At 43.6% G+C, this 27,551-nt stretch overlaps 2 protein-coding genes across 13 annotated transcripts in view; one reads left to right on the top strand and one right to left on the bottom strand.

Moving 5' to 3' along the window:
- The window catches only part of LOC137327994 (leucine-rich repeat-containing protein 4C-like), a 542,247-nt gene that overhangs the window by 39,251 nt on the left and 475,445 nt on the right, over positions 1-27,551 (top strand). For all 10 annotated transcript variants that reach the window (XR_010964588.1, XR_010964589.1, XR_010964590.1 and 7 more), the window contains one exon: positions 9,582-9,691. The gene's annotated coding sequence lies outside the window, so the exon portion shown is untranslated. The remainder of the gene's footprint in view (positions 1-9,581; positions 9,692-27,551) is intronic.
- The window catches only part of LOC137327996 (uncharacterized), a 30,430-nt gene continuing 3,573 nt past the window's right edge, over positions 695-27,551 (bottom strand). Inside the window, exons 3-4 of one of the 3 annotated variants that reach the window (XR_010964592.1) lie at positions 25,391-25,589; positions 695-1,827 (exon numbers count right to left, since the gene is read on the bottom strand). Coding sequence is in view for 2 of the 3 variants with exons in the window: in XM_067994045.1 (XP_067850146.1) it covers positions 17,145-18,160; positions 25,391-25,439 (1,065 nt within the window). In the remaining variant the exon portion in view is untranslated. Of the gene's footprint in view, positions 1,828-16,847; positions 18,223-25,390; positions 25,590-27,551 lie in introns of those variants that run through there. The other 2 variants (XM_067994046.1, XM_067994045.1) reach the window with 2 other exon arrangements.

Here is a 27,551-nt window from a genome sequence, read left to right as displayed (position 1 = left end):
ACACAATGTTAGTCAATTACTGTGATTGCTAGCAGAAAAATGTGAAAATAAAATAGTATTTAGGCTATTGAATTGTCAGTGCAACTGAATATTGAGACAATATAAATTGTGCAGTTTAATTCTATTTGGCTTTGTGCAACTGTAATTTTACATCAAGTATGACCATTCACAACAGTATCGGTATCTACTTTTAAAATCACATCATTAATGAGAATTACCTGAACATTTTTGTTTACTTTGATTGATTGTTCACAGAATATCTGCTTCCAGGCATACAAACATTTTGAGAGGGACCAATGAATCTTAAGTAATCTGGCCCAGGACTAATTTGCTAGGGTGCAAATTCAATACTTGCAGAGTTGCAAGGTTACTGAAGTGAGTTTTTTTTTAATTGCCAAAAGCCTCTCCTGATTAATCACCCTCCTGTAGGAAATGTCCTTTACTTGCCATGATGTTTCTTTCATTAATAATACTGCTGTATTTGACTGTTTAAATAGCATGGTTGTCATGTAGGTGAGGAATAAATGAACTTCAGGTTTTATAACAAGTTTGTCCAGTGATAGGCTGAACTGCACAAACAGTAAGGTTCAATCCCTGGAGAGGTGGGGGTGCTACAATTTCCCTCGATGAAGGAGGGGAATAATGGTCAGAGATTCCCACTCTTGATAGCGACCCACCAACTGCTACTGGAAGTGTACGTGTATGACATCAGGCTGTCAAGGAAGGATAACTGGGGGATGAAAATTGGGGATAAAGGAAAACAACTTCAAAAAAAACTTTTGTTATCTCGTTTACATTTTATAAATTTCTAGATAGCCTCCTCAGAGCCTGTACTGAGGTCCAAACCAGACATACTTCTGGGTGATATTGGCTATAATTGTATCTCATCCTATCTCTCATCTCACTGAGAATCTTGGATGAATAAATGATGAGGATTTTGCGGGAACAGTGAAGGAAACTGATCTTTGTGTTGCTTGATGTTTTTCCTTGTTAGGAAATGCAATGTAGCTATATCGCAGTGCAATCACAGCAATATGGTAACTGCACAGCTCTAAATCATGACTAATTGATTAAATTCGTATACACAAAATAAGCTACTCAATTTTGCTTTTACAGTATATTTGGTCGTTAAATAAGAATATTTTTGAAGACATTCCTAGCTCAAAAAAGTTATAAGCTGTAATGAGTAAGATGCCTTTGTATGGAAATCATGAGATTAAACATTCATTCTCATTCCAGCCCAATGATCCCTGGAAATTTGGACACCATTATTTTTGCTGTCCAACTACCTCGCATTTTTGCAAAAGTTTATTTTCTCAATGTGCCTCAGTGCTGACACTAAAAGAGCTGTGGAATTAAACTCTTGAGTGTATTATCTTCAGGGCTGTAGTCAGAAAATCAACTCTAGTTGACTTTCCTCCAGTTTCGAGAGAAAAAAAAAATCCACCCAGCATTTTTTGGCAAATCATCCATCGCAACCCAAAAAAACTTCAAAATCTTGCTGCAATAATGGACAGTTACTGCCTTCCTGGAAGAAGACTATTTGACTCAAAAATATTTTATTCACTTCATACTGAAGGTAAATAGATAAACAGATGTTGACAGCAGAGTCACACAGAAATTTGAAGAGCTGATTCTTTGAACGGGATCTCCCGTTGAGGGATTGGTGGTCTTCATATCAGGGGCTCGCAGCCCCTGATTTTCCACCCATTAATAAGTGGAAAATCAGAAGCGGGAAGCTTGAAATTTCTGACCTCCGCTCGCTACGAGTGCCATTCCTCATTGGGGAAGTGGGTCTTTTCATTCTCCAAATTGAGTTTTTCTGTACTTTAAAAAAAAAATCACAAAGTTGTAAATAATAGGCGCAAAAAAAGTACGCATTATTAAGGATTATCAACATGGTTGGAATACTATCGTCACAAAAGGTGTGCATTTCCAAAGTAGCTTGAACATCTGAGGGCTCTCAAAAATCCATCAATGACTTAAAATCAATTTTTTTGTCAAGTGCTGCATTGTATGAAAAAAAGCCACAATTCAGCAATGAATGCATTCCTTTTCATTCTAGCCCAATGATCCCTGCACTGAATTATATATATATATATATGGGCCTTACACAAGGCCTTCAAAATAAATGTACATCTTTTCTGGCCATAATCCATTGTTTTATTTAACAACAACTTGCATTTATATAGTACCTATAACGTAATAAAAGGTCCCAACGCACTTCACAGGAGCGTTACCAAACAAAATTTGACACCAAGCCACATGAGAAATAAAGACAGGTGACCAAAAGCTTGGTCAAAGAGATAGGTTTTAAGGAGTGTCTTAAAGGAGGAGAGAGAGGTAGAGAAGCGGAGAGATTTAGGGAGGGAATTCCAGAGCTTAGGGCCGAGGTAGCTGAAGGCACGACCACCTATGGTGGAGCGATTTTAAAATCGAGGCGTTGCCGGACTGGGAGGCAAAATAGGTCAGCGAACATAGGGGTAATGGGTGAACAGGACTTGTTAGGCAACAGAGTTTTGGATGAGCTCAAGTTTATGGAGGGAAGAAGATGGGAGGCCAGCCAGAAGAGCATTGGAATCGTCAAGTCTAGAGGTAACAAAGTCATGGATGAGGGTTTCAGCAGCAGAGGAGCTGAGGCAGGGGCGGAGACAGGCAATGTTACGGAGGTGGAAGTAGGCGGTCTTGGTGATGGAGCGAATATAGGGTCAGAAGCTCATCTCAGGGTCAAATAGGATGCTAAGGTTGCAAACGGTCTGGTTCAGCCTCAGACAGTGGTCAGGGAAAGGGATGGAGTTGGTGGCTAGGGAATGGAATTTGTGGCGAGGACCGAAGACAATGGCTTTGGTCTTTCCAATATTTATTTGGAGGAAATTTCTGCTCATTTAGTACTGGATGTTGGACAAGCAGTGTGACAAATCAGAGCTATTGGTGGGGGCGAGAGAGGTGATGGTGAGGTAGAGCTGGGTGTCATTGTCGTACCTAACGACATGTTTTCGGAAGATGTCGCTGAGCGGCAGCATGTAGATAAGAAATAGGAGGGGGCCAAGGATAGATCCTTGGGAGACTCCAGAGGTAACGGTGGGGGAGTGGGAAGAGAAGTCATTGCAGGTGATTTTCTGGCTATGACTGGATAGATAAGAATGGAACCAGGCGAGAGTAGTCCCACGCAGCTGGACGATTGAGGAGAGGCGTTGGAGGAGGATGGTGTGGTCAACTGTGTCAAAGGCTGCGTACAGGTCGAGAAGGATGAGGAGGGATAGTTTACTATGGTCACAATCGTATAGGATGACATTTGTGACCTTTATAAGGGCCATTTCAGTGCTGTGGCAGGGGTGGAAACAGTTCAAAACACCGTTAGAATTTTTATTTCCAAAGTTCTTGCAAAGCCTTTTTGTGATATAGCCCTTGCGTGATATATTGAGCTGGCATTTGTTAAAAACTTGCACCTCTTTGGTGTATATCATTATTATAGTGCAGAAATTCCAGAAAATTATGGTGAGTGATTTATGCTATTACATACGCCACCCTTTAATTTCCTGAGATTTTTACGCCACTCCACCAAGACCTTCTAAATTGTTTAACTTACGTGAAACTCGCACTATCATCAGTATTTAACTAAACAATAAACAAACCATGACCTTGGGAAATCTGGAGATCACTCAATCCTTGCTGACAGGTGAGGCATACAATATACTGTTATTCATTCTTTTCCTTCCCTGCGGTGAAATTCTTCAGAATATTCCTAACTTAAACATTTTTACTTAATGCTTGATTGTATTTTCAGGGAGAGATCTGTGTACATATTTTGACTGGTTCCTGTTGGGTCATCGTATAAGTTAATCATTTATGGATGGCACAGAATATTAAGACCAGCAAGGCAACAGGAGAAACTGGAACACCAGAAACTCGCAGCAACGACTGGTTAATAGCTGCATAAAAATAAAGTACTAACGCAAACACAGCCAACCTCTTCAGCACTCGTTTGTCAGAAAAGTGTTAAAATATATACAAAATGGCAGTACATCCTGTGACTGCGCATATTTAACTTAACGGATGCAAACCAAAAATAAAAGATAGATGCCTATCCCTCATCCTTGCTTTAGTCTTGAAACTTTGCCACTGGGGACTTTTGAAAATATTTTTACCTGGTGTTCACAAGTTGTCTCAGGAGGCAAGTGACTAGTCAAGGGTAGCAACATGAAAACTGCTATTATGAACAGATACATTTTCAGCAGCTGTTCCCAAAGGATTGTGGCTTGAAAGCCCGCATCTACCTCACCAAAGGTCCTTACATTGTGTACTGCACACATGCATTCTCCTTATAGCAATGCAACTGATGTTGAAAAAGCACTTCTATTAGAAACTGCCTCGGCAGTTCTAATAGTGACATAAATGATCTGAGGTCAATTGACAGAAGTGGACCAGTCTAACTCTGAGAATGAATAAGTCCTGAAATTGCTTACGTTCACTATAGTCATTGTTTTAAAGTGCTTACTTCACTTTGACTAAATATCTTGGGCTCGATTTTAGGGTCGGGTTTCCTGCGGGTTTCCAGCGGGGGGGCCCCGAAAATCCTGATATGAGGTCACGTGACCGGATCGCGCCGCGATCCCGACCACTTCCGGGTTCCCCGATGACGTGCGGGGCTGCGTGCGTGGCCCCCGCTGGTGGGAATCCCGCAGGCAATTAAAGCCAGCGGGGTTCCACTTGAGAGTACTTACCTTGCTTGTTGAGGTCAGTTAATGAGCTGAATCAGCTGTCAAAAGAGGAAGTGTGGGATTTTACCTGCATCGCAGACTGTTTCACACACTTGGGGAAACAGTCTCTCTCCAACCAGGCGTGTTGCAGCCAGCAGCCTGTGGCAGGTGCCAAGGTGCACTCCACGGGGGAGAGCCCTCACCCACGCAGGAGGCCACCGCGTCACATAGGGCAACCCCTGCCCCCCACCACCCCCCGCCAAGCCAGAGGACAGACCAACATGAAACCGCAGCCCCAGTCCGAGGAACCACCCACCTACCCTGCACAACCCCTCAGACCAACACCTGCCAGATGGGTGGTGCGTGGACACCCTCGGAGGACGAACAGCATGACCAGCCCCAGCAGCCTCGCAGTCCACGCCGTCCGCCGCAGAGACATGGAGCCCCCCAACACGGTGTTGTTGCACGCCCACCTGCAGAGCAGGAGGGAGGGCTACCGCAGAGAGAGACGCATCGCAGAGGGCACTACCCTCGCCACATGGTCCACAGACCGAGGCGAAGCTCCCCGGACCTCTCCGAGCAGCAGTGCACACGGAGGCGCAGATTCGCTCGACATGTAGTCGTGGAGATCTGCATGCTCTTTCTTGCCGAGCTGCTCCTGGCTGGCCCCAGCACCAAGTGCTTACCTGTCGCTGCCAAAGTCACCACTGCCCTCCACAACTTCTCCTCCGCATCCTTCCAGGGTGCAGCCGGCTACACCGCCGATGTCTCTCAGTGGTCTGCGCGGAAGAGCCCTGCAAATACACCTGCACCTACTCTGCAGTAACACGATGGGTGGCATCAGTGGTGGGTCCTCATAGTGATACCCAGGAGCGGGCATTATTGGACACAACAGACAGGATTCGCGGAGACATGGCAGTGGTGTTGCCAATATAATGTGTGCTGTTTGTTGCTCTGAAATTCAATATAGGTAACACCCATGGCAAACCCTCCGACACCCTTGTGCACCCCCTTCATGCTCACGACACGTTTGCCTTACGCTGCCTACTGCACATATGAGATGCATGCCCTGTGGCTGCAGCACAGGTGGTGGCAGGTTGAGTGAGGCTGACCATGAGGGAGATGCACGAGAGGGTGAGTATGGGATAGAGCCATGAGATTGTATGAGGATTGGGTCGCGTGTTAGTGGCAGGATGAGTACTGGCGAGGTGAGTAGGTGGAGGTAAGATGAGGATGGGGTTTGAGTGGGTATGAGGGGTGATGTGACAGAGTAGTGTTGGCGGTGCCGAAGGAGATGTGGGGTTGGGGCAGTGTTGTGGCAGATGGAGTGTAGGGGAAAGACTTTGTGTTCTCACTGTGGCTGACCTACTGAGGTCATTGCAGCGCCTCCTGCACTGTATGCAGGTGGGCGATATGTTGGTTGCGCAGGTGACCCCCTCTGCCACCTCGAGCCAGGCCTTCTTGGTGGCAGAGGCTGGCCGCTTCCTCCCGCCCGCCGGGGGGAAGATCTCTGTCCTCCCCCTCCTCCTCACCCCATCTGATGATACCTGGAGTGAGGCATCATTAAACTGAGAGCAGCCTTCCCCCTGGGCTGCTCCAGGCTGAAATTTGTTCCATTGGTTGCAGCATCTGTCAGTGGAGGACTGCCCCTTTAACTAAAGAGCCTCCAGCTGACAGATCGTACTGCGCATGCGCAGCCCGCCCGACGCGCAGGCCAGCAGCGTGGACCCCGGAGGAGCAGGTAATTGATTCCTATTAGTGTGTTGCCTGCTACGATCGCGCGGGCAACCCACTAATTTCACCGAGCGTGTTGACCACGCTCCCAAACCCAACCCATCGGAAACCTGCAGGCCTGGTAACATTGAGCCCCTTGTTACAGTTCACTGGCTTAGGTGTGTTTCATTAATTATATGAGGTAAAGATGTGATAATTTTGAGAAATGAAATAAGTGGGACAATGGCATATCAATACTTCAAATGCTAAACATTTTTTGAATGCACTGATAGCTTCAGTCTTGGCCTCAACAACTACATAAAATAATAATGAGATGGCCAATTATTTTGGCAGAGCGAAACATTTGAAGACCTTGGGCTCGATTTTCGCACCCCCGAGCGGGTGCGCTCGTGGCGGGTGGGGGGGGGGGGCTGCGAAAATCGGGGATTCCCGGGGCGGGTCCGGAACCCGGCTCCAACCCGCCCACTTCCGGGTTCCCCAGTGACGCGCTGACATGCGCGCGCAACCCCCGCATGTGGGACTCCCGCAGGCAATTAAAGCCGGCGGGGTGCCAGTTGAAGCAATTAAACAGGTACTTCAGGTTGTTTACAGACCTGATTAACATGATATTTTAGGAGGGGTGGGATTTTGCAAATAACGGGCTGTTTCCCGTACTGGGGGAAACACTCAGTTCAAATGGACGTGTTGCAGTCATCAGCCTGTGGCAGCTGCAAAGGTCCATTTGACAGGTGGTGGGAGGAGACCCTCACTCATTGCAGGAGGCCACTCTGTCACTTTGGAAAAAGTTTGGTCTCCACCACCCTCCTCCTAACAACAAAATTCACCAACTTCAAACCTCAACCCCGGTGTCCAGACACATTTACCTACCTTGCGGATTCCCTCAAATGTACATCTTCCGGGGTGCCACCGGGGACATCGCCGACGCCTCTCCGTCGTCTGCACAAAAGAGCCCTGCAAATACACCTACACCCACTCTGCAGTGACACAATGGGTGGCATCAGTTGTGGGTCTTCATTGTGATCCTCAGGAAAGGGCATTATTGCACAAACCAGACAAGATTCTCAAAGATGTGGCAGTAGTGGTGACAATATTATATGTTATGTGAGTTGATCAGAAATTAAATATAAGTAAAAACCATGACAAACCCTCAAACACCCTTGTGCATCCCCTTCATGCTCACAACACGTTTGCTTTTCGCTTCCTACTGCACATATGTGATGCATGCCCTGTGACTGCAGCACAGGTAGTGGCAGGTTGAGTGAGGCTGACCGTGAAAGAGATGCACAAGAGGGTGAGTATGAGATAGAGCCATGAGATTGTATGAGGATTGGGTTGAGTGGTAGTGGCGGGATGAGTACTGGCGAGGTGGGTAAGTGCAGGTAAGATGAGGATGAGCTTTGAGTGGGTGTGAGGAGTGATGTGATAGAGTAGTGTTGGCAGTGCAGAAGGAGATGTGGGGTGGGGGTGGTGATGTGGCAGATGGGAGTGTAGGGGAATGAGTAAGTGTACTCACTTCGGCTGACCTACTTAGGTCATTGATGCGCCTCCTGCACTGTTTGCAGGTGCACGATATGTTGGTGGTGCAGGTGACCTCTGCCACCTCGAGCCAGGCCTTCTTGGTGGCAGAGGCAGGCTGCTTCCTCCTGCCCGCTGGGGGGAAGATCTCTGTCCTCCCCCTCCTCCTCTCCCCACGCAGTAGGACCTGGAGTGAGGCATCATTAAACCTGGGAGCAGCCTTTCCCCTGAGCTGCTCCATGCTGTAATTTTTCCTATTTCCGGCAGCATCAGTCAGTGGAGGACTTCCCCTTTAAATAGGGCTCCTCCAGCTGACAGTCTATGCTGCGCCTGCGCAGTCCGCCCGCTGCGCAGCTTTCCAGCGCGAAACCCGGAAGCAAAGGTAAGTGGCTGCAATCAGCCTGCGATTGCGCGCGGAGCACACTGATTTCACCGGGCATGTTACCCACGCGCCCAGCCGACCCCCCGCTGCGAACCCACCACCCTCCTAATATCGGGCCCCTTGATTCAAGTTGACAAAAAAAATACAATTGGCAATGAATAATTTTTTTTAAATCGGTAATAGGTCATATGAAAAGGTCAGCAAGGATCAGGCCTGCAAGTTATTATTTAAATGTAGGAAACGCAGCAAGGTTCCACAAACAGCAATGAGATAATGACCAGGTAATCTGTTTTAGGGATGTTGTTCGAGGGATAAATATTGACCAGGACACCGGGAAGAACTCACCTGCTCTTCTGTGAAGTAGTGCTGTGGGATCTTTTATGTCCATGTGAGAGGGCAGACGGACCATTGGATTAACGGCTCATTCGAAAGTCGGCACCACCGACAGTGAAACACTCCCTCAGTACTGCACTGAAGTATAAGCCTAGATTATGTGCTCAAGTCTCTGGAGTGGGACTTGAATCCATGACCTTCTGACTCAGGCGAGAGTGCTACCAGTGAGCCTAGGCTGACACCTAGTTAAAGTTAAGTAAAAATTAGTTGAAGTGTCAACTTAATAGAAACAATTTTTAGTTTGAGTACCTCTATTTGGGGCTTCCTGATTCTACTGGTTGGTGTGAACTCCCAGATCACATGGAAACAGTAATTAACATAAGACAAAATGGTGGTAAATGGGACAAATTATGATGTGGAGGCACTTATTCGGCACAATTATTGAAACAAAAGCTGTAGGGACCTGACTCAGTCCAAGTTAATTCATAAATATTTAAATTTGGCTTAAAATTAATAATTTTGTATTTAGGTTAATAGCTGTATCTAAAAAGTTCCTGTGCAATGTTCATTGATTTATATTTCTTCCTTTGCCTCTCCTTAATCAGTTAATGAGAGAGCCTGTGTTGTACCTATCACTGCAAATGTAATAGTATGCTTATTAGGCAGCATGTAAGATGGGATTTGTTGTGTGTTTTCTGCATTGTTCCACATTTTATCCTTATTAAAATAGAATGATTTACTGGACAAAATGTATCATCTGCTTCCTGGTGGACTCGATGAGAGAAAGCAAAAGTTCATATTTGAGAGGAATCACCTCAGAATTACTGTTGAGGCTGGGATTCTAACTCCAGTCCTTCTAACTGTGAATCCAACACCCTAAGTTATTAGTCCCTAATTATTTTCAATTTAATTTTCAGGTACCGAGTATCACTGTCGATAGTCAAACTCCGTCCGATAGTGTTGGCTGCTGTTTTGGCTTGTTTTGATGCAGAACTTTCTACGTTATACAAAGCATCGGGAATGTCATGTGAGTACATGGATTGAAAAGAGGGAGTTTTTTCCCCCCAATGGAAAATTAAAAAGTTTACTTGTGAATAAGTGTTTCGACTATTTGTAAAAACATCTATACACTAAAGAATTTAGTTTCAATGGATTAACAACTGTGCTAAAATAGCACAAAAATGTATTTTACATGGGTACATTAATCAGTTCCCTCATAGAACAAACTATACCCCTTTGGTTATTAATGATATTTTAAATTCTTGTCCCACTTCTGCATCTTTCATAAATCTACCAGAAAGACTTCACCTTAACACCAATGCTGTAATTTTCATGTGCGTATTTCTTTCGCATGTAAGGAATATGTATTTCTTTTAACTGAAAAATAAAATTATTTATGATTGTTGAATAGTACTATCTGCTTAATCTCCTAATCAGTTTCGGGCTAGGATAGTTTGATAAAGACAAACTGTGGGTTTGCCTCTCAGTCAAGTTGGTAATTTAGTAAGACCATACATTCTTGGATTCATTATTTTTCAAATGCAAAATCTGTATAATTGCACATGGTTCATTTTTTTTCCTCTCTCCCCTCCAAACCTAATGATAGAGTGATAGAATTTAACTTTCACCATTGGGCGGTAAACTTGGCGTTGCGGATTGACAGGAGGCTGATCCGCTACTGCCAATTTTCCACCCGGTGGTAAAAGTTAAAATCTATCCCAGAATATTGTCATTGTATGAGGCTGCTCATCGTGGTCGACTTAATCACTGACAGACTCTTGGGAATTAATTCTACTGAGCATTAATGTCACATTTTCTGTCACATATTCTTGCTTGATGTAACATCACAAGATTTGTCACTAGTCGAAACAATGACATAAATTCTTAAAATAATCTACAGGGTAACACAGGAGATTCAATTCAAGTAAGGTACAAGTGAGAGACATCAATCAAATCAGTAAGGTGCAAGTGACAGACATCAATCAAATCAGTAACTATCTACTTGTACAGCCAATACTGGAACTGATCTGTTGAGCTATTCTGCAACAAGTCTCCATTGATGGCAGAATTTTTAATGTTACCTGCTGCATATAAATATCAGCAAGTATGGATGGTAGGAAATGAGAAATAAATCAGTGCTCAGACATGATGTCATTGAAGTGTTACACTTACTATGGTCCACATTCCTTGCAAGTAAGACATTTGGTGACTTTTGAACTTTAATATGCCACACAGACAAAATGCAAAAAACCTACGATTTATCTTAATCTATTCTGTTGAATTTGTTGAATAATTCAGAACTGATTAAGGGCAAGCTTATTATTTATTCCATAGAACACAATGAACCAACTTGGTAAAAAGCAAGACAGAACAAAATATTGACGGTCCTAGTAGAATCATTACATATGTGTATTATTAACTAATACAGTTTGTGTAATAATTGAATGTCCCCATTGGTGGTGGCACAATGTCTCATTACAAAAGTGCAAGAACTCTTAGAGATAATGATTTCCCGATGGATCCAGATACTGGTTGTCTCTCATATGCTATAGTAACAATGCAATGTGAACTTTGTTTTTAAAATAGATCTCATTCCTATTCAACTCAAAATCTGCAGGCTTCAAAATGAAAAGTGCCTAAAAGCCTGCATGCTGCTGTATTGTAAGAATGGATTTGAAATCAAGTATTATCTTCGTACTAATGGCTGTAGCAGAGTTTTCCAGCTGAGTCTGAAGCTTGTCCACTCTTGTACTTTATTCCAGCTTGAAACATGCTGGGAGACCAGTTGTGGCCAAAATAATGGCTGCATTACCTCATGCTGTACATCATGGAGTCATAAAAGTATGTTTGTTTATATATGCTGCAGTGAACCCAGCACTCAAAAAATTATTCACCTTAAAAGCTGTTACTTTTTGAAGTATAATGTATTTAGATAGATGGCACAAGAACAACATTGAGAAATTGCATGGCAGGATATAAGCTCATTACAATTTTTTTATTCATTAACTTCCCAGATCTTTGGCTAGGTATCAGAATACAACCTTTCGATTATTATGAATCTCTGTTGGGTGAGAAATGCCAATTAATTATTGACTAAAGTGATGGCTCGGAGATCAACAGCATATCTTATCAGCCAAGCTGTTTTTTGCCACATTTGCTTTAGGATGCATCATGTATGATGTGAGGGATAAATGTCAATATTTCTCTCATTTACTGTACCTCTGTGTGGATGGCAGGCTCTGATGTACACCCAATTGGCAAAGGCAGTTGTCATTGATTCACTGATAATATTTCAGTTTTTAAGGGTACAGGGTTTTCTGGTGAAGATTCCAACATACTTCAGACCTTTCCAATGCTACTGTTTATAATTCTTATAGCCAAATAAAGGTGATTAGAAATAGCAAAATGTTCTGCAAGTTTTGTGGCATGCTCTTTGGTTGTTATTAATCAGTAAATTAAAAATATTGATTAAAGGTGATTTGGTTTAGCTAATCAGATATATATTTCACCTGAAAGGTAACATGTAGCACCTATCACTGTGTACCATGTGAGGTTTTTTTTCACAGAAGATGCTGCACAGGATATAATGAAATGCAATTTTTACTTATTGTAGGGATCCCATAATGTTATGAACAATGTAGATGCCTGTGCTGCCCAAAAGTTAGATAAAAGTGTTGTACTTTGTCCTGTAACAGATTTTAGTTAGCACAATAATGTAAAATGTTATAATTGGTCTCGTTTATTTCTAATGTGTGTGTGGTCAGATTTGGCAGGTAATCCTGCAAATTGTAGTGGGGCTAAGATTTGAGCAGCTCAGTGCTAAAGGCGGACATGTGTTCTTAAACTCTGAATGTATTTTTTTAAAAGAAATATTTCAAATTGCTGATTTTGTTGATATTTCCAAGATATATATGTTAGTAGACATGACCGGGGCAGGAAATGTGTATGGCTATACTTAATACGTGAGACTCTAGAAATATATAGCCATCTCAGATTGAAATTGGAACAAATGCACCCTGCAGAGGAAATAGATTCGAATAAAGAATAGTTCTCAATAATGAAATTGTGTTTGTGTTGTAGATGTTTAGTTGTTATTGTTAGGAATGGGACTGTCTATTCAGACAAGACTTGAATTGTTTTGTAAGTGAGTGGCAAACTGCAGCACCTCTCTGAATCTATGGATTTTAATCGATTATCTCCTGACATAGTTGTTCAGGCAACATGGAATAAGAATTGGTGTCAATACATCATCAAGACTGGAAACTTCTACTTCTGTAATATCACCTGCTTCTGAACTGCACCGTACACATAAGTCCAGCTCATCCAGAACTCTGCCACCCACATCCTATGCCTTAGTGAGTATCGGCAGCCTACTTAGCAATGGGAGTCATCACTGATGAGCTTTCCCTTATCCTCACATGACATCTACACATCTGCATTACTGACTGAGATCAGTGGATAGTGATCAAGCACAGGGACCTTGGCTGATGTTCCCCTCTTAATCCAGTAGCACCAAGGTTTATCTGCCATGATCCTGGCTGAGGTCACTAACTCAGTATAGACTGGGGAAAGAACTTGGAATTATCAATGTCTGTATGGCTCAACGACCCACTGTCAAATCTGCTGAGTCATTGGGGATTGTATACACTTGGCTGTTTGGCAATGGCAGTAATGTCTTACCAGCACATCAGTACAGTGTAAAGAGGGCTCTTGCTTTCCAGCATGACGCTCAGCCTGTCTGATAGCATTTGTCTGTATGCCTAATCTCTTGTCTGTTTTTGACCTACTTCTATAGCCATACCCTTGTATGTATCTATCATGCTGTCTTTGACCTTTTATGCAGTTGTCTGCATTGATCTCCTCTCTCCCTACTGCTATCTGCTGTCTCAGTACTATTTTATCTGTCTGTCTTTGTCATTCGGCCTACCTGTTGACCTCTATCTCTTTAATAACCTATCTGCCTGTCAGGCTACTCTCACTTATTGTATCTTTACTTATCTTACTCTTGTTTACATTTTCTTTTTATTCTGCTCTTGCTTTTGTTTCTGGTTGTAAATACTCACAAGCTCAGGTGGTTATTACTGAGAATATTATATACAGGTGTGGAAAAATTGCTGAAAATATGAGAACACTAGGAAATGAAACTAGGACAATACAGCTTCAGACAGTTGTCGATTGTAACACAGTAGGGTATTTACTTGTCACTGGTCTTAAATTTCCATCAATTTTCCTACTTCACTCTTTTAAAGAAAAAATGGCCAGGATTTTCTGCCCTCCATCTGCCAATATTTTGGCAAAACTGGGGCGGTCAGGGGCAGCAATTGGGTTGGGGATCCATTCTGATGCGAACGGCCCATTTTTAACTTCCTCCAGCAGAAGTGATGGGTGACATTCTATATATCAGCCCATAGGTGAGTGAGTGGTGTATTGTAATATTCAAATGATGGAAATCAAAATGATGGAATGGGCCATCTGAAGTATTTACTGTCATTTGCACCATAGCAATGGTGGATGCAGGAGATACTTGTCCAGTGCTGCAATGGTGGTGGAGAGGGGTGGGGGGGGGGGGGGGGGTTAAAATTTTAGATCTGGAAAGTCTGTGCAACCGATCACAGGGTTTTGGCAGAAAATATAATTTTTTTTCCAAATTTTTTTCAGCTATGGTTCAGCAGGCAACTAAGGCTTGTCGCAGACAATCTCCACCCTGGCAGAGGCTGGGGTACCCTCCAAAATTATTTAAATGACCCTGAGGCCAGAAAATCGGTTTTGATCAGGGTTGCAGCTTTGTGGTGGGCAGAGGTCGTGCGAAGTCAGAGATGCAACTGATTCCACAGCAGCGGAAAATCTACCTCACACTTGTCATGAAAATGCTTGCCCCTTTTAAATCTAAGGCTCAGCTCTAAGTTCCACACTTTATTTGTGGATTTGTTGTCTTTTTGAAATAATACTTTTGTCTGCAGGAAGGATAATGGCACCTTTTGTTTGACAGGTACCTTTAAAATATTTCTCCTTCATTGACTTGGTTGATTAACCAGGCAAACGCTTGACATTGAACTAAAAGGTCATGAGTTTGAGTCCCAGATGTTATTAATTGCATGAACACATTAGAAAAGTTTTGACAGCTGAAATGGGTCTCTCAGTGTTCTATGTGAAAGCAAGCCATTCTTTCAGGAAAGAGAGGCAAGGAAAATCTGGCAGTCCTGGTTGAATTGTACCAGTGACCAAATGTGATCGTCTGAAGGTGGTACTGTTGGAAATTTCGACAGGTGATGATTTGTTTTTCATGAAAAGGTCTCCTTCAGCACTCAGAAGTTTTTAAGTTTTTAATTTTCATCCTCACGGTCAAGATTGTGTCACTGGTGTTAATGAGAGCTTTGGAATGATGCAGGGTCCAGAATGGAAGGGGAACTGTCAAATTGCAAAAGTAAGTTCTGAGGCCAGCTCGCCCCACCAGTCTCTGATCAGCTCCTCGCCCCATATGTTAGGGGCTAAAATTTCTCTTTATCATAAAAAGCCAACGTAAAACTCAGAGCCTGAAGTAGATTTTTGTCTGTTGTAAGTTTTTTTTTGTACATCGTTGTGAGTTATGTTTTGGTGTTCTGGAATCTGAATCTGATGTACAAGCCACAATGATTTTTTCCACTTCTGATAAGTGGGAGATGTCCAGGGAGAAGTGGAATACTATGAATATTGGAACGAACTTAACACGAAGTGCAATGAGTCTGAGACCAGTCCCTCAGTGTACCTGGAGACTTACACACCAGATTTTACAATACATGCTCCGCCACAGCTAACTTTCTGTTTTCTTTCAAGTTTAATATGAGAAGTACAAAGTTAGAGCATAAGGCTTCAGTTTCAAATGCACAAATACTGCATAATTTATAGACTTTTTAAAAAAAGAAGAAAAGATTTTAGTTATTTTTAGCGAGAGCTTAGGAGCAACACCTCTGGAATTAATCAATGAGACTCCGCACAAGAGGATATATGAGAGGGTAAACATCTTTGTGGGTATGGGAAAAATCTAATAACCAGAACTAACAGTGTGTCTGTGTGAAGGCATGCGTGAAGTACTGTCAGTTGCGCAAATATAAATCTCTCCTTCGTTAATGAATTTCATACTGAGTATGGAAAACTAAAATGTCAGGCAGGTTGTAATTTTGTCATTGGGCCAGAAATCAAGCAGAGTGGCGTGGTAATGCTCACCACAGCTCCTGTGAATTAAATTAACGAAAATACTTACTGCGGGCTCTGTGGTGTCGAATTGCTTGATTTTGAACTTTAAACAAAATGTGCGCTATCAACTCAGCCTCTGAGCAGCGTGAGTTGACGCGTATGGAACAGTCAGTGAGAAATGGAAGACAGTCCCACAAAATCTGTGAGGAAGAGAAGTCACGGCAACAGATTCAGGCTGCATTGCTCAACCAGACTTCGTTCATTTAAAGTTAGTATTCTGGATGTCATTGTAAATAAAAAAAAAATAAAAAGCCAAAGAAATAATTGCATTAAATTAAAGAGGCAGAAGGGAATTATTTTTTAAAAATTACATTTTTTAATTAAAATTTTTAAAAAATGATCAAGAACTTTTAAAATAAGATGTAATATGAGACTCCACATTTTTAAAATTTAATTTTTAGTTGTTTGGCAGTCATTAAGACTAACTGCACTTTTAAAACTTAGTGCGGATCTGGTTTCTTTAAGCATACTTTATTGGTGGTGCAATTAGTTACGTTCCAGCTGGGCAGATGAGCAAGTTGGCGCTTTTTCAATGATTTCTCTGATTGCAGCGTGCAATATCCCTTTAATTCAAAGCTGTCAAATCGGCGGCGAGCCATTAGGAGCAAGTTCACGATTTCCGCGTTTTAGTGCGCATGTGCAAACGCGGGAAATTGCTCCTTCAATTCGCCACTAAAAGCTGTTGAGCTCCTCTGTTATTTCAGGAGCAATTTCTGGCTCATTGAATTGCAGTTGTACTGTGGTGTCAAGGTACTGTAGAGAAGCTTTACAATACAACCAGCTGTGTGATTGCAAATTGCAGTGGCTGCTTAAATTTACAAATAGGGTACACAATACTGAAATTACAATTTGGGAATGGGGAAGGACACAACTGCTTACTTGGGGTTTTGATGTGGAGATGCCGGTGATGGACTGGGGTTGACAATTGTAAACAATTTTACAACACCAAGTTATAGTCCAGCAATTTTATTTTAAATTCACAAGCTTTCGGAGGCTTCCTCCTTCCTCAGGTGAACGATGTGGAAATGAAGTCCTCGAAATGAAGTCGCATTTATAATTCACAGAACAATGCTTGGTGATAACAGACAGTTTTTTCAACTGCCCGTTGCCAAGACAATCAGTGTGCAGACAGACAGGTGTTACCTGCCAGGTCTCAGAATATACAAATCACCAAAAAAAACAACAAACAAAAAAAAACAGAGATAGAGAGGTATAAACATAGAAAAGACAGCAACTGACCCGTTATATTAAAAACAGATAACATTTGTTCGCTGGTGGGGTAACGTGTAGCGTGACATGAACCCAAGATCCCGGTTGAGGCCGTCCTCATGGGTGCGGAACTTGGCTATCAATTTCTGCTCGACGATTTTGCGTCGTCGTGTGTCTCGAAGGCCGCCTTGGAGTACGCTTACCCGAAGGTCGGTGGCTGAATGTCCTTGACTGCTGAAGTGTTCCCCGACTGGGAGGGAACCCTCCTGTTTGGCGATTGTTGCGCGGTGTCCGTTCATCCGTTGTCGCAGCGTCTGCATGGTCTCGCCAATGTACCATGCTCTGGGGCATCCTTTCCTGCAACGTATGAGGTAGACAACGTTGGCCGAGTCACAGGAGTATGAACCATGCACCTGGTGGGTGGTGTCCTCTCGTGTGATGGTGGTATCTGTGTCGATGATCTGGCATGTCTTGCAGAGGTTACCGCGGCAGGGTTGTGTGGTGTCGTGGACGCTGTTCTCTTGAAAGCTAGGTAATTTGCTGCGAACGATGGTCTGTTTGAGGTTGGGTGGCTGTTTAAAGGCGAGTAGTGGAGGTGTGGGGATGGCCATAGCGAGGTGTTCGTCGTCATTGATGACATGTTGAAGGCTGTGGAGAACATGGCGTAGTTTCTCCGCTCCGGGGAAGTACTGGACGACAAAGGGTACTCTGTTGGTTGCGTCCCGTGTTAGTCTCCTGAGGAGGTCTATGCGATTTTTTGCTGTGGCCCGTCGGAACTGTCGATCGATGAGTCGAGCGTCATATCCCGTTCTTACTAGGGCGTCTTTCAGCGTCTGTAGGTGTCCATCGCGTTCCTCCTCGTCTGAGCAGACCCTGTGTATTCGCAGGGCCTGTCCATAGGGGATGGCCTCTTTGACGTGGTTAGGGTGGAAGCTGGAAAAGTGGAGCATCGTGAGGTTGTCCGTGGGATTGCGGTAGAGTGAGGTGCTGAGGTGCCCGTCTTTGATGGAGATTCGTGTGTCCAAACTGATTCTGAGGAGTAGTCCATGGTGAGCTTGATGGTGGGATGGAACTTGGGGTTTGTTAACTAATATCATTTAATGCAGACTGAAAGGACTGTAAGAACATTGGAGTCAGTATCCCGACAAATATATGTATCAAAGTATCATAGCATGTTACAGCACAGAAGGAGGCCATTCAGCCCATCATGCCTGTGTCGGCTCTTTGAAAGAGCGATCCAATTAGTCCCACTCCCCTGCTCTTTCCCCATAGCCCTGTGAATTTTTTCCCTTCAAGTATTTATCCAATTGCCTTTTCAAAGTTACTACTGAATCTGCTTCCACCTCCCTTTCAGGCAGTGCATTCCAGATCATAACAACTCACTGTGTGTAAAAAAAAATGTTTCCTCTTGTCACCTCTGGTTGCTTTGCTGATCACCTTACATCTATGTCCTCAGTTATCAACAACTCTGCCACTGGAAACAGTTTCTCCTTATTTACTCTTCTAAATCATGAACGATTTTGATGCACCTCTATCAAATCTCCTCTTATTCTTCTCTGCTCTAAGGAAAACAACCCCAGCTTCTCCAGTCTTTCCATTTAACTGAAGTCTCTCATCCCTGGTACCATTCTAGTAAATCTCTTCTGCAGCCTCTCTAAGGCCTTGACATCCTTACTAAAGTGTGATGCCCAGAATTGAACACAATATTCCAGCTGAGGCCTAACCAGTGATTTATAAAGGTTTAACATAACTTCCTTGCTTTTGTACTCTATGGCTCTATTAATAAAGCTTTGTTAACAGCCTTCTCAACTTGCTCTGTCACCTTCAAAGATTTGAGTGCATACACCCCCAGGTCTCTCTGTTCCTGCACCCCCTTTAAAATTGTACCATTTAGTTTATATTGCCTCTTTTCATTCTTCCTACCAAAATGTATCACTTCACACTTCTCAGCATTAAATTTCATCTGCCAAGTGTCTGCCCATTTCACCAGTCTCTCTATGTCCTCCTGAATTCTGTTACTATCCTTTACATTGTTTACTACATTCCTGAGTTTTGTGACATCTGCAAATCCATTTGCATCCCACTCTGATTTTTTGAACAGGCCCTGCCCCCATATCTGGATTGGAAGATTGCGGCTGGAGCCTCCACAATTTCTACCCTTACTTCCCTCAGTAATCTAGGTTGCATTCCATCTGGACCGGGTGACTTTTCTACTTTGAGTACTGCTAACCTTTTAAGTACCTCCTCTTTATCTCTTTTTATCCTATCCAATATTGCTTCTACTTCCTTCTTTACGGCTACATTGACAGCATCCTCTTCTCTGGTTTAGTATTCATTTAGTATCTCAACCATAACCTCTGCCTCCACAAGAAGATCTCTTTATTTGTCCCTAATTGGCCCCACCCTTCCTTTGACTTGCCTTTTACTATTTATATGTTTTTGGAAGACTTTTGGATTCCCTTTTATGTTAGCCGTTAATCTATTCTCATACTGTCTCTTTGCCCCTCTTATTCTCTTTTTTAAATCTCCTCTTTACTTTCTATGTTTAGCCTGGTTCTCTACTGTATTATGAACCTTACATTCATCTTAAGCCTCCATTTTCTGTTTCACTTAAATCTCTGTATCTTTGGTCATCCAGGGAGCTCTAGCTTTGGATGTCCTTCCTTTCCCTCTTGTGGGAATGTGTCTACTCTGTACCCGAACCATCTCCTCTTGAAGGATTACCGTTTTGCCTACCAATTTTTGATTCCAATCCACCAGGGAAAGATCCCTTTTTAACTCACTGAAATTTGCCCTCCTGCAGTTCAGTATTTTTATGCTTGATTGTTCCTTGTCCTTTCCAATAACTATTCTAAACCTAAAGATATGAATGATGTCTGTTCCCCAAATGCTCCACCAATGAAATATGCTCCACAAGCCCCATTTCATTGCCCAGAATTAGATCCAGCACTGCTTCCTTCCTCGTTGGGCTGGAAACACTTTGATCAAGGAAGTTCTCTTGTATACATTTCAGGAATTCACCCCCCCCCCCCAACTTTGCCCTTTACACTGTTACTATCCCAGTCTATATTGGAATAATTGAAGTTCCCCCATTATCACTACTGTATAGTTCTTGCACCTTTCTGTAATTTGCCTGCAAATTTGCTTCTCTGTCTCCTTCCCACTATTTTGTGGTCAGTAGTGTAATAGTTCCTCTATTGTTAATTCTAACCAAATAAATTCTGTCTTTGACCCCTCAACTACATCATCCCTTTCCAGTGCTATGATAGTTTCTTTGATCAATACTGCCATCCCTCTCCTTTCTTTCCTTCCCTATCTTTCCTGAATACCTTGTAGCCAGGAATATTAAGTATCCAATCTTCCCCTTCTGTGAGCCATGTCTCTATTATTGCCACTGTATCATAGTCGCATGTGGCGACTTGTGCCTGCAGCTCACCAACTTCATTTATGCACATGCACTCCAAATTCATCTTAGACTGTCTCGCATTTGCCCTCTGTTTGATCCCTCCAATTTTTGAACAAATCTTTACTCTAGTGCTATTTGTCTCTCCTAGTCCTCTGTGCACCTTGTTTCTCCTTTCAAATGCTTTATTCTGATGCCCATCCCTCTGCCAAATTAGTTTAAAACCTTCCCTACAGCACTAGTTAACCTTCCCTACAGCACTAGTTCAAGGAGGATGAAAGAAACAAAGAGAATTTGATCTGATGAGAATGAATAAAAATTGCTAAGAGGTATCCCAAACCCACTCGTCTACACTTTAAATTGCATAGAAAAACACCTCTCCATTCAATTAAACAAACTGAGTGACACTTTTGGTCTTAGTCACTTCAAACAGTTATGTAATTGCCCTTGTTTTTCCAATTAATGAGACACCAAGGTGCTCTTATACTCCAGCTTCTCAATCTTTCTCTAATAAAGGATTTAGCATAAGGCCAGGAAAAGGGATGTTTGCTGACAATTCTACAGTGTTCAGCTCCATTCACAGCTCTTCCAATAATGAAAAAGCCCATGCCACCCGACAGCAGGACCTGAACAACATCCAGGCTTGTGGCAGGATAAATTGTCACCACATAAGAGAGGGCTGAAATGCAGAGTGGATCGTGAACAAGTGGGAACTTGAGAATTTGGTGAGAGTGGGAATTAGGTGTAGAAGGGGAAGGAGGTGCTAATTTTTTTTTTAAATGTGAAAAAAAAAACAGACTAAAAAGTAATTATCTATAAATAAATAGATTATTTAGTCAAGAGAAGTGGTGCTGAGCACCAGGGGAGGAGCCCCAGGTATCAGTACAAAAGCGGGAGTGGAGCGGAGTCAGGAGAAGTGGTGCTGAGCACCAGGGGAGGAGCCCCATTCACTAAGAACAGAGAGAGTGACAACACAGTGAACAGAGAGAAAGAGCTCTGAGAGACGGGGAATAAAAGGGTAGGTTAATCAGGGTAAGTAAACAATAAGTACATTAATAATAATCGAGTATCTAAAGGGAGTTTAGAAAAAAAGATTTCTAAATATAATGGACGGGCAGCTGAAACCCATTGCCTGCAATTCCTGCACCATTTGGGAGCTTCAGGACCCTTCATGTGCCCTGGAGGTCTACATGTACAGGAAATGCCTCCTGTTGCTCAAGCTCAAGCTGAGGATTTCTCAGTTTGAGGGGCAGCTGGTGTCACTACAGAGCATAAGGGAGGCTGAAGTTTTCCTGGATCGTACGTTCCAGGAGGTGGTCACCCCGCAGTCACAGAGAGTTCAGGATTGAGAGTAGGTGGCCATCTGGAAGGGTAGGAAGAGGCAGGCAGTGCAGGAATCTCCTGGGTGTGTGGCACTCTCGAACCGGTATTTAGCATTGAATACTAGTGAGGGTGATGTCACCTCGAAGGAGTGCAGTCCTGAGCATGGCATCACGGGGCAAAGGACTGCACAGGGGGCACAGTGAAGTGTAGAAATGCACGAGTCATAGGGGATTCAATAGTCAGGGGGACAGGCAGGAGTTTCTGTGACCATCGACGTGAGTCCCCGATGACGTGTTGCCTCCCTGGTACCAGGGTAAAGGATATCACGGAGAGGGTGCAGAACAGTCTGCGGGGGGGGAAAGGAACAGCCAGAAGTCGTGGTCCATGTGGGTACCAATGACATAAGAAAGAAAAGGGGTGAGGTCCTGCGGTCAGAGTTTCAGGAGCTAGGGAGAAATTTAAAAAGCAGGACCTCAAAGGTAATAATCTCTGGATTACTCCCAGTGCCATGCATTAGTGAGTACAAAAATAGGAAGAAAAGGCAGGTTAATGCGTGGCTAGAGGCATGATGCAAGAGGGAGGGCTTCAGATTCTTGGGGCATTGGGACCAATTCTGGGGCTGGAGCGACCTGTTCAAGACAGACGTGTTGCACCTCAACAGAGCTGAGATCAATGTTCTCACGAGGAAGTACATGAGTGCTGTGGGGGAGGGTTTAAACTAATTTGGCAGGGGGGTGGGCAGCAGGATGTAGCATTAGAAAGGAGAAACAAGATGCACAAAGGATTGGGAGAGACAGATAATAGAGTAAGAAATAGTACGGTATTAGATGGGGTCAGACTGAGAGAGAATACGAGAAGGTCTAAGGTAGGTTTAAAGTGCATTTGTGTAAATGCACAAAGCGTGGTAAATAAAGTTGGTGAGCTGCAGACGCAAATAGCCACATGGGAATATGATGTAGTGGAGATAAGGGAGACCTGGCTCAAAAAAGGGCAGGATTGGGTACTAAATATTCCTGAATACAAGGTGTTCAGGAAAGATCGGGAAGGAGAAAAAGGAGGTGGGTGGCAATATTGATTAAGGAGAATATTGCAATGCTGGAGAGAGAAGATGTCCTGGAGGAGTCAAGGACAGAATCTATTTGGTTAGAGTTAAGAAACAATAGAGGTGTCATTACACTACTGGGTGTATTCTATAGGCCACCAATTAATGGGAAGGATATAGAGGATCAAATTTGCAGGGAAATTACAGAGGTGCAAGAACTATAGAGTAGTGATAATGGGGAACTTCAACTATCCTAATATAGACTGGGATAGTAATAGTGTAAAGGGCAAACAGGGGGAGGAATTTCTGAAGTGTGTTCAGAAGAAATTTCTTGATCAGTATGATTGCGGCCCAACAAAGAAAGAGGCATTGCTGGATCTGGTTCTGGGGAATGAGATGGGTCAAGTGGAGTAAATGTCAGTGGGGGAGCATTTAGGGAACAGTGATCATAGTATCATAAGATTTAGATTAGTTATGGAAAAGGACAAGGAGTAATCTAGAGTTAAAATATTTAATTGGAGAAGGGCCAATTTCAGTGTGATGAGAACAGGTTTGGCCTGGGTAAATTGGAATCAAAGATTGGCAGGCAAAATTGTAATCGAACAATGGGCGGCCTTTAAAGAGGAGATGGTTCGGGTACAGTCCAGGTACATTCCCATGAAGGGGAAAGGTAGGGCAACCAAAGCCAGAGATTCCTGGATGACAAAAGAGAGAGAGAGTAAGATGAAGCAGAAAAAGGGGGTGTCCGACAGATGTCAGGTTGATAATACAAGTGAGAACCAGGCTGAATATAGAAAGGACAGATGAGAAATGAAAAAGGAAATAAGAGGGGCAAAGAGAGAGTATGAGAATAGACTGGTGGCTAACATAAATGGGAATCCAAAAGTCTTCTATAGGCTTATAAATAGTAAGAGGAGGGGTGGGGCCGATTAGGGACCAAAAAGGAGATCTACGCATGGAGGCGGATGGCACGGCTGAGGTACTAAATGAATACTTTGCACCTGCCTTTACTAAGGAAGAAGATGCTGCCAAGGTCACAGTAAAAAAGGAGTTAGTTGAGATACTGGATGGGCTAAAAATTGATAATGTGGAGGCACTAGAAAGACTGGCTGTACTTAAAGTAGATAAGTCACACAGTCCGGATGGGATGCATCCTGGGTTACTGAGGGAAGTAAGGGTGGAAATTGTAGAGGTGCTGGCCATAATCTTCCATTCCTCCTTAGATATGGGGGTGGTTCCAGAGGACTGGAGAATTGCAAATGTTTTTTTAGAAAAAAAGGGTGCAAGGATAAACCTGGCAACTACAGGCCAGTCAGTGTAACCTCGGTGGTAGGGAAACTTGTAGAAATGATAATCCGGGACAGAATTAATAGTCACTTGGACAAGTGTGGATTAATAAAGGAAAGCCAGCATGGATTTGTTAAAGGCAAATTCTGTTTAACTGGGAAAGGGCGGATACATGGCAGATGAAATTTAACGCAGAGATGTGCAAAGTTTTATATTTTGACAGGAAGACCGAGGAGAGGCAATATAAACTAAGTGGTACAATTCTAAAGGGGGTGCAGGAACAGAGAGACCTGGGGGTATATGTGCACAAATCTCTGAAGGCAGCAGGACAGGTTGAAAAAGTGGTTAAAAACACATACGGGATCCTGGGCTTTATAAATAGAGGCATAGTGTGTAAAAGCAAGGAGGTTATGTTAAACCTTTGTAAAGCATTGGTTCCACCACAACTAAAGCATTGTGTCCAATTCTGGGCACTGCACTCAGGAAGGATGTGAAGGCCTTAAAGAAGGTGCAGTAAAGAGTTACTAGGGATGAGGGACTTCAGATACGTGGATAGATTGGAGAAGCTCGGATTGTTCTCCTTACAGAAGCGTAGGTTGAGAGGAGATTTGATAGAAGTGTTCAAGATCATGAAGGGATTAGATAATGTAAATAGAGAAAAACTATTCCCATTGGCGGAAGGGTCGAGAACCAGAGGACACAGAGTTAAGGTGATTAGTAAAAGAACCAAAGGCGACATGAGGAGAAACTTTTTTGTGCAGTGAGTAGTTATGATTTGGAATGTGCTGCCAGAAAGGGTGGTGGAAGCAGATTCATTCCTGGCTTTCAAAAAGGAATTGGATAAATACTTCAAGGGAAAACATTTACAGGAGTACGGGGAAAAAGCGGGGGAATGTGACTAACTGTATTGCTCTCACAAAGAGCCAGCTCCTGTGATGTAATCATTCTATGATTCTATGATAAATGTCAGACAATGAGCATCTCCAACATAAAAAGGCCTAACAACCTCCTCCTAACCTTCAATGGCACCACCATCACTGAGTACCCCCTGATCAATATTTTGGGGCTCACCATTGACCAGAAGCTTAATTGGACCAGCCATATCAACAACATGATTACAAGATCAGGGCAGAAACTGGGTCCTCTGTGACGAGTGGCTCACTTCCTGAGCCCTCAGATTATCTCTGCCATCTACAAGGCACAAGTCAAGAGTGTGATAGAATACTCACCACTTGCCGAGATGAGTGCAGCCACAACAACACTAAAGGTCGGCACCATCTAGGACAGAATGGCCTGCTTGATCTGCACCCCTGCCACTGGACTCATTATTCATTCCTCCGCCACTGGCGTACTCAGGCTGTTGTATGTACTATCTACAGGATGCAATGCAGCAACTCTCCAAGCTTGCTTAAACAGCAACTTGTAGACCTGCAATCAAGAAGGATAAGAGGAAGAATGTTATGGGAGCACTGTCATCTCCATGTTTCCTCTAAGTTACACACTGTCCTAACTTGGACACATACCACTGTTCCCCCAACATCACTGGGGCAAAATCCTGGAATTCACCACCTAACAGTATTGCAGGAGGGTCGTCAGCACAAGAACAGCAGTTATTCAAGGAGAAGGCACACCAGTACCTTCACAGGGCAATAAAGGTGGCTTTGCCAGAAACGCCCACATTCTGAGAACAGATTTTAAAAAAAAGTTTGCTCTCTTCATATAGGTGTACATTGCAGTGGTGGCCCTGGAAGTGGGAATTGTGATGGATGACAACCCACCAGTCATTCCTCTTTCTGTGGTGTCCACATGGAAGGTAGCAAACTCAAAAAGCACCCATCCCCATTTCTGGTGAAAATTGTGATATATGTTAAAAGGGACAGAGCACCAGCATTACCAGGTCCCAACACAAGTCCCTTTCCAAATGGCTTGGAATTTCCTCAAACGGCGTACTATAAAAATACCTGTATGCCTGTTTTTACATCAATTTTGCCAGCAGAATTTATGTCAGAATTTCCTGAGAATCTCATTGGCATTAGCAAGGTCACAAAGTCATAAAACAAGCAGAAACAACATAAGCAATCGGGGCCCAAGGTAAGTGTGCAAAATTTAAATCCCTCTTTATCTTACCGTTGTCGCAAAAATTAAACTATGAAACCATCAAATCAACGTTTAGGCACATTAAGCACAGCATGTTTAAGAAAATTAAAGTTCTCTTTAATTTTTTTTAATTTTTTATTCGTTCACGGGATGTGGGCGTCGCTGGCAAGGCCGGCATTTATTGCCCATCCATAATTGCCCTTGAGAAGGTGGTGGTGAGCCGCCTTCTTGAACCGCTGCAGTCTGTGTGGTGAAGGTTCTCCCACAGTGCTGTTAGGTAGGGAGTTGCAGGATTTTGACCCAGCGACAATGAAGGAACGGCGATATATTTCCAAGTCGGGATGGTGTGTGACTTGGAGGGGAATGTGCAGGTGGTGTTGTTCCCATGCTCCTGCTGCCCTTGTCCTTCTAGGTGGTAGAGGTCGCGGGTTTGGGAGGTGCTGTCGAAGAAGCCTTGGCGAGTTGCTGCAGTGCATCCTGTGGATGGTGCAGACTGCAGCCACAGTGCGCCTGTGGTGAAGGGAGTGAATGTTTAGGGTGGTGGATGGGGTGCCAATCAAGCGGGCTGCTTTATCTTGGATGGTGTCGAGCTTCTTGAGTGTTGTTGGAGCTGCACTCATCCAGGCAAGTGGAGAGTATTCCATCACACTCCTGACTTGTGCCTTGTAGATGGTGGAAAGGCTTTGGGGAGTCAGGAGGTGAGTCACTCGCCGCAGAATACCCAGCCTCTGACCTGCTCTCGTAGCCACAGTATTTATATGGCTGGTCCAGTTAAGTTTCTGGTCAATGGTGACCCCCAGGATGTTGATGGTGGGGGATTCGGCGATGGTAATGCCGTTGAATGTCAAGGGGAGGTGGTTAGACTCTCTCTTGTTGGAGATGGTAATTGCCTGGCACTTATCTGGCGCGAATGTTACTTGCCACTTATCAGCCCAAGCCTGGATGTTGTCCAGGTCTTGCTGCATGCGGGCTCGGACTGCTTCATTATCTGAGGGGTTGCGAATGGAACTGAACACTGTGCAGTCATCAGCGAACATCCCCATTTCTGACCTTATGATGGAGGGAAGGTCATTGATGAAGCAGCTGAAGATGGTTGGGCTTAGGACACTGCCCTGAGGAACTCCTGCAGCAATGCCCTGGGGCTGAGATGCTTGGCCTCCAACAACCACTACCATCTTCCTTTGTGCTAGGTATGACTCCAGCCACTGGAGAGTTTTCCCCCTGATTCCCATTGACTTCAATTTTACTAGGGCTCCTTGGTGCCACACTCGGTCAAATGCTGCCTTGATGTCA

Source organism: Heptranchias perlo, chromosome 12 (assembly GCF_035084215.1).
Source record: "Heptranchias perlo isolate sHepPer1 chromosome 12, sHepPer1.hap1, whole genome shotgun sequence".
NCBI lineage: Eukaryota > Metazoa > Chordata > Chondrichthyes > Hexanchiformes > Hexanchidae > Heptranchias > Heptranchias perlo.
Note: the sequence above shows the minus strand (reverse complement) of the source record. Positions and strands in the feature narration are given on the sequence as shown.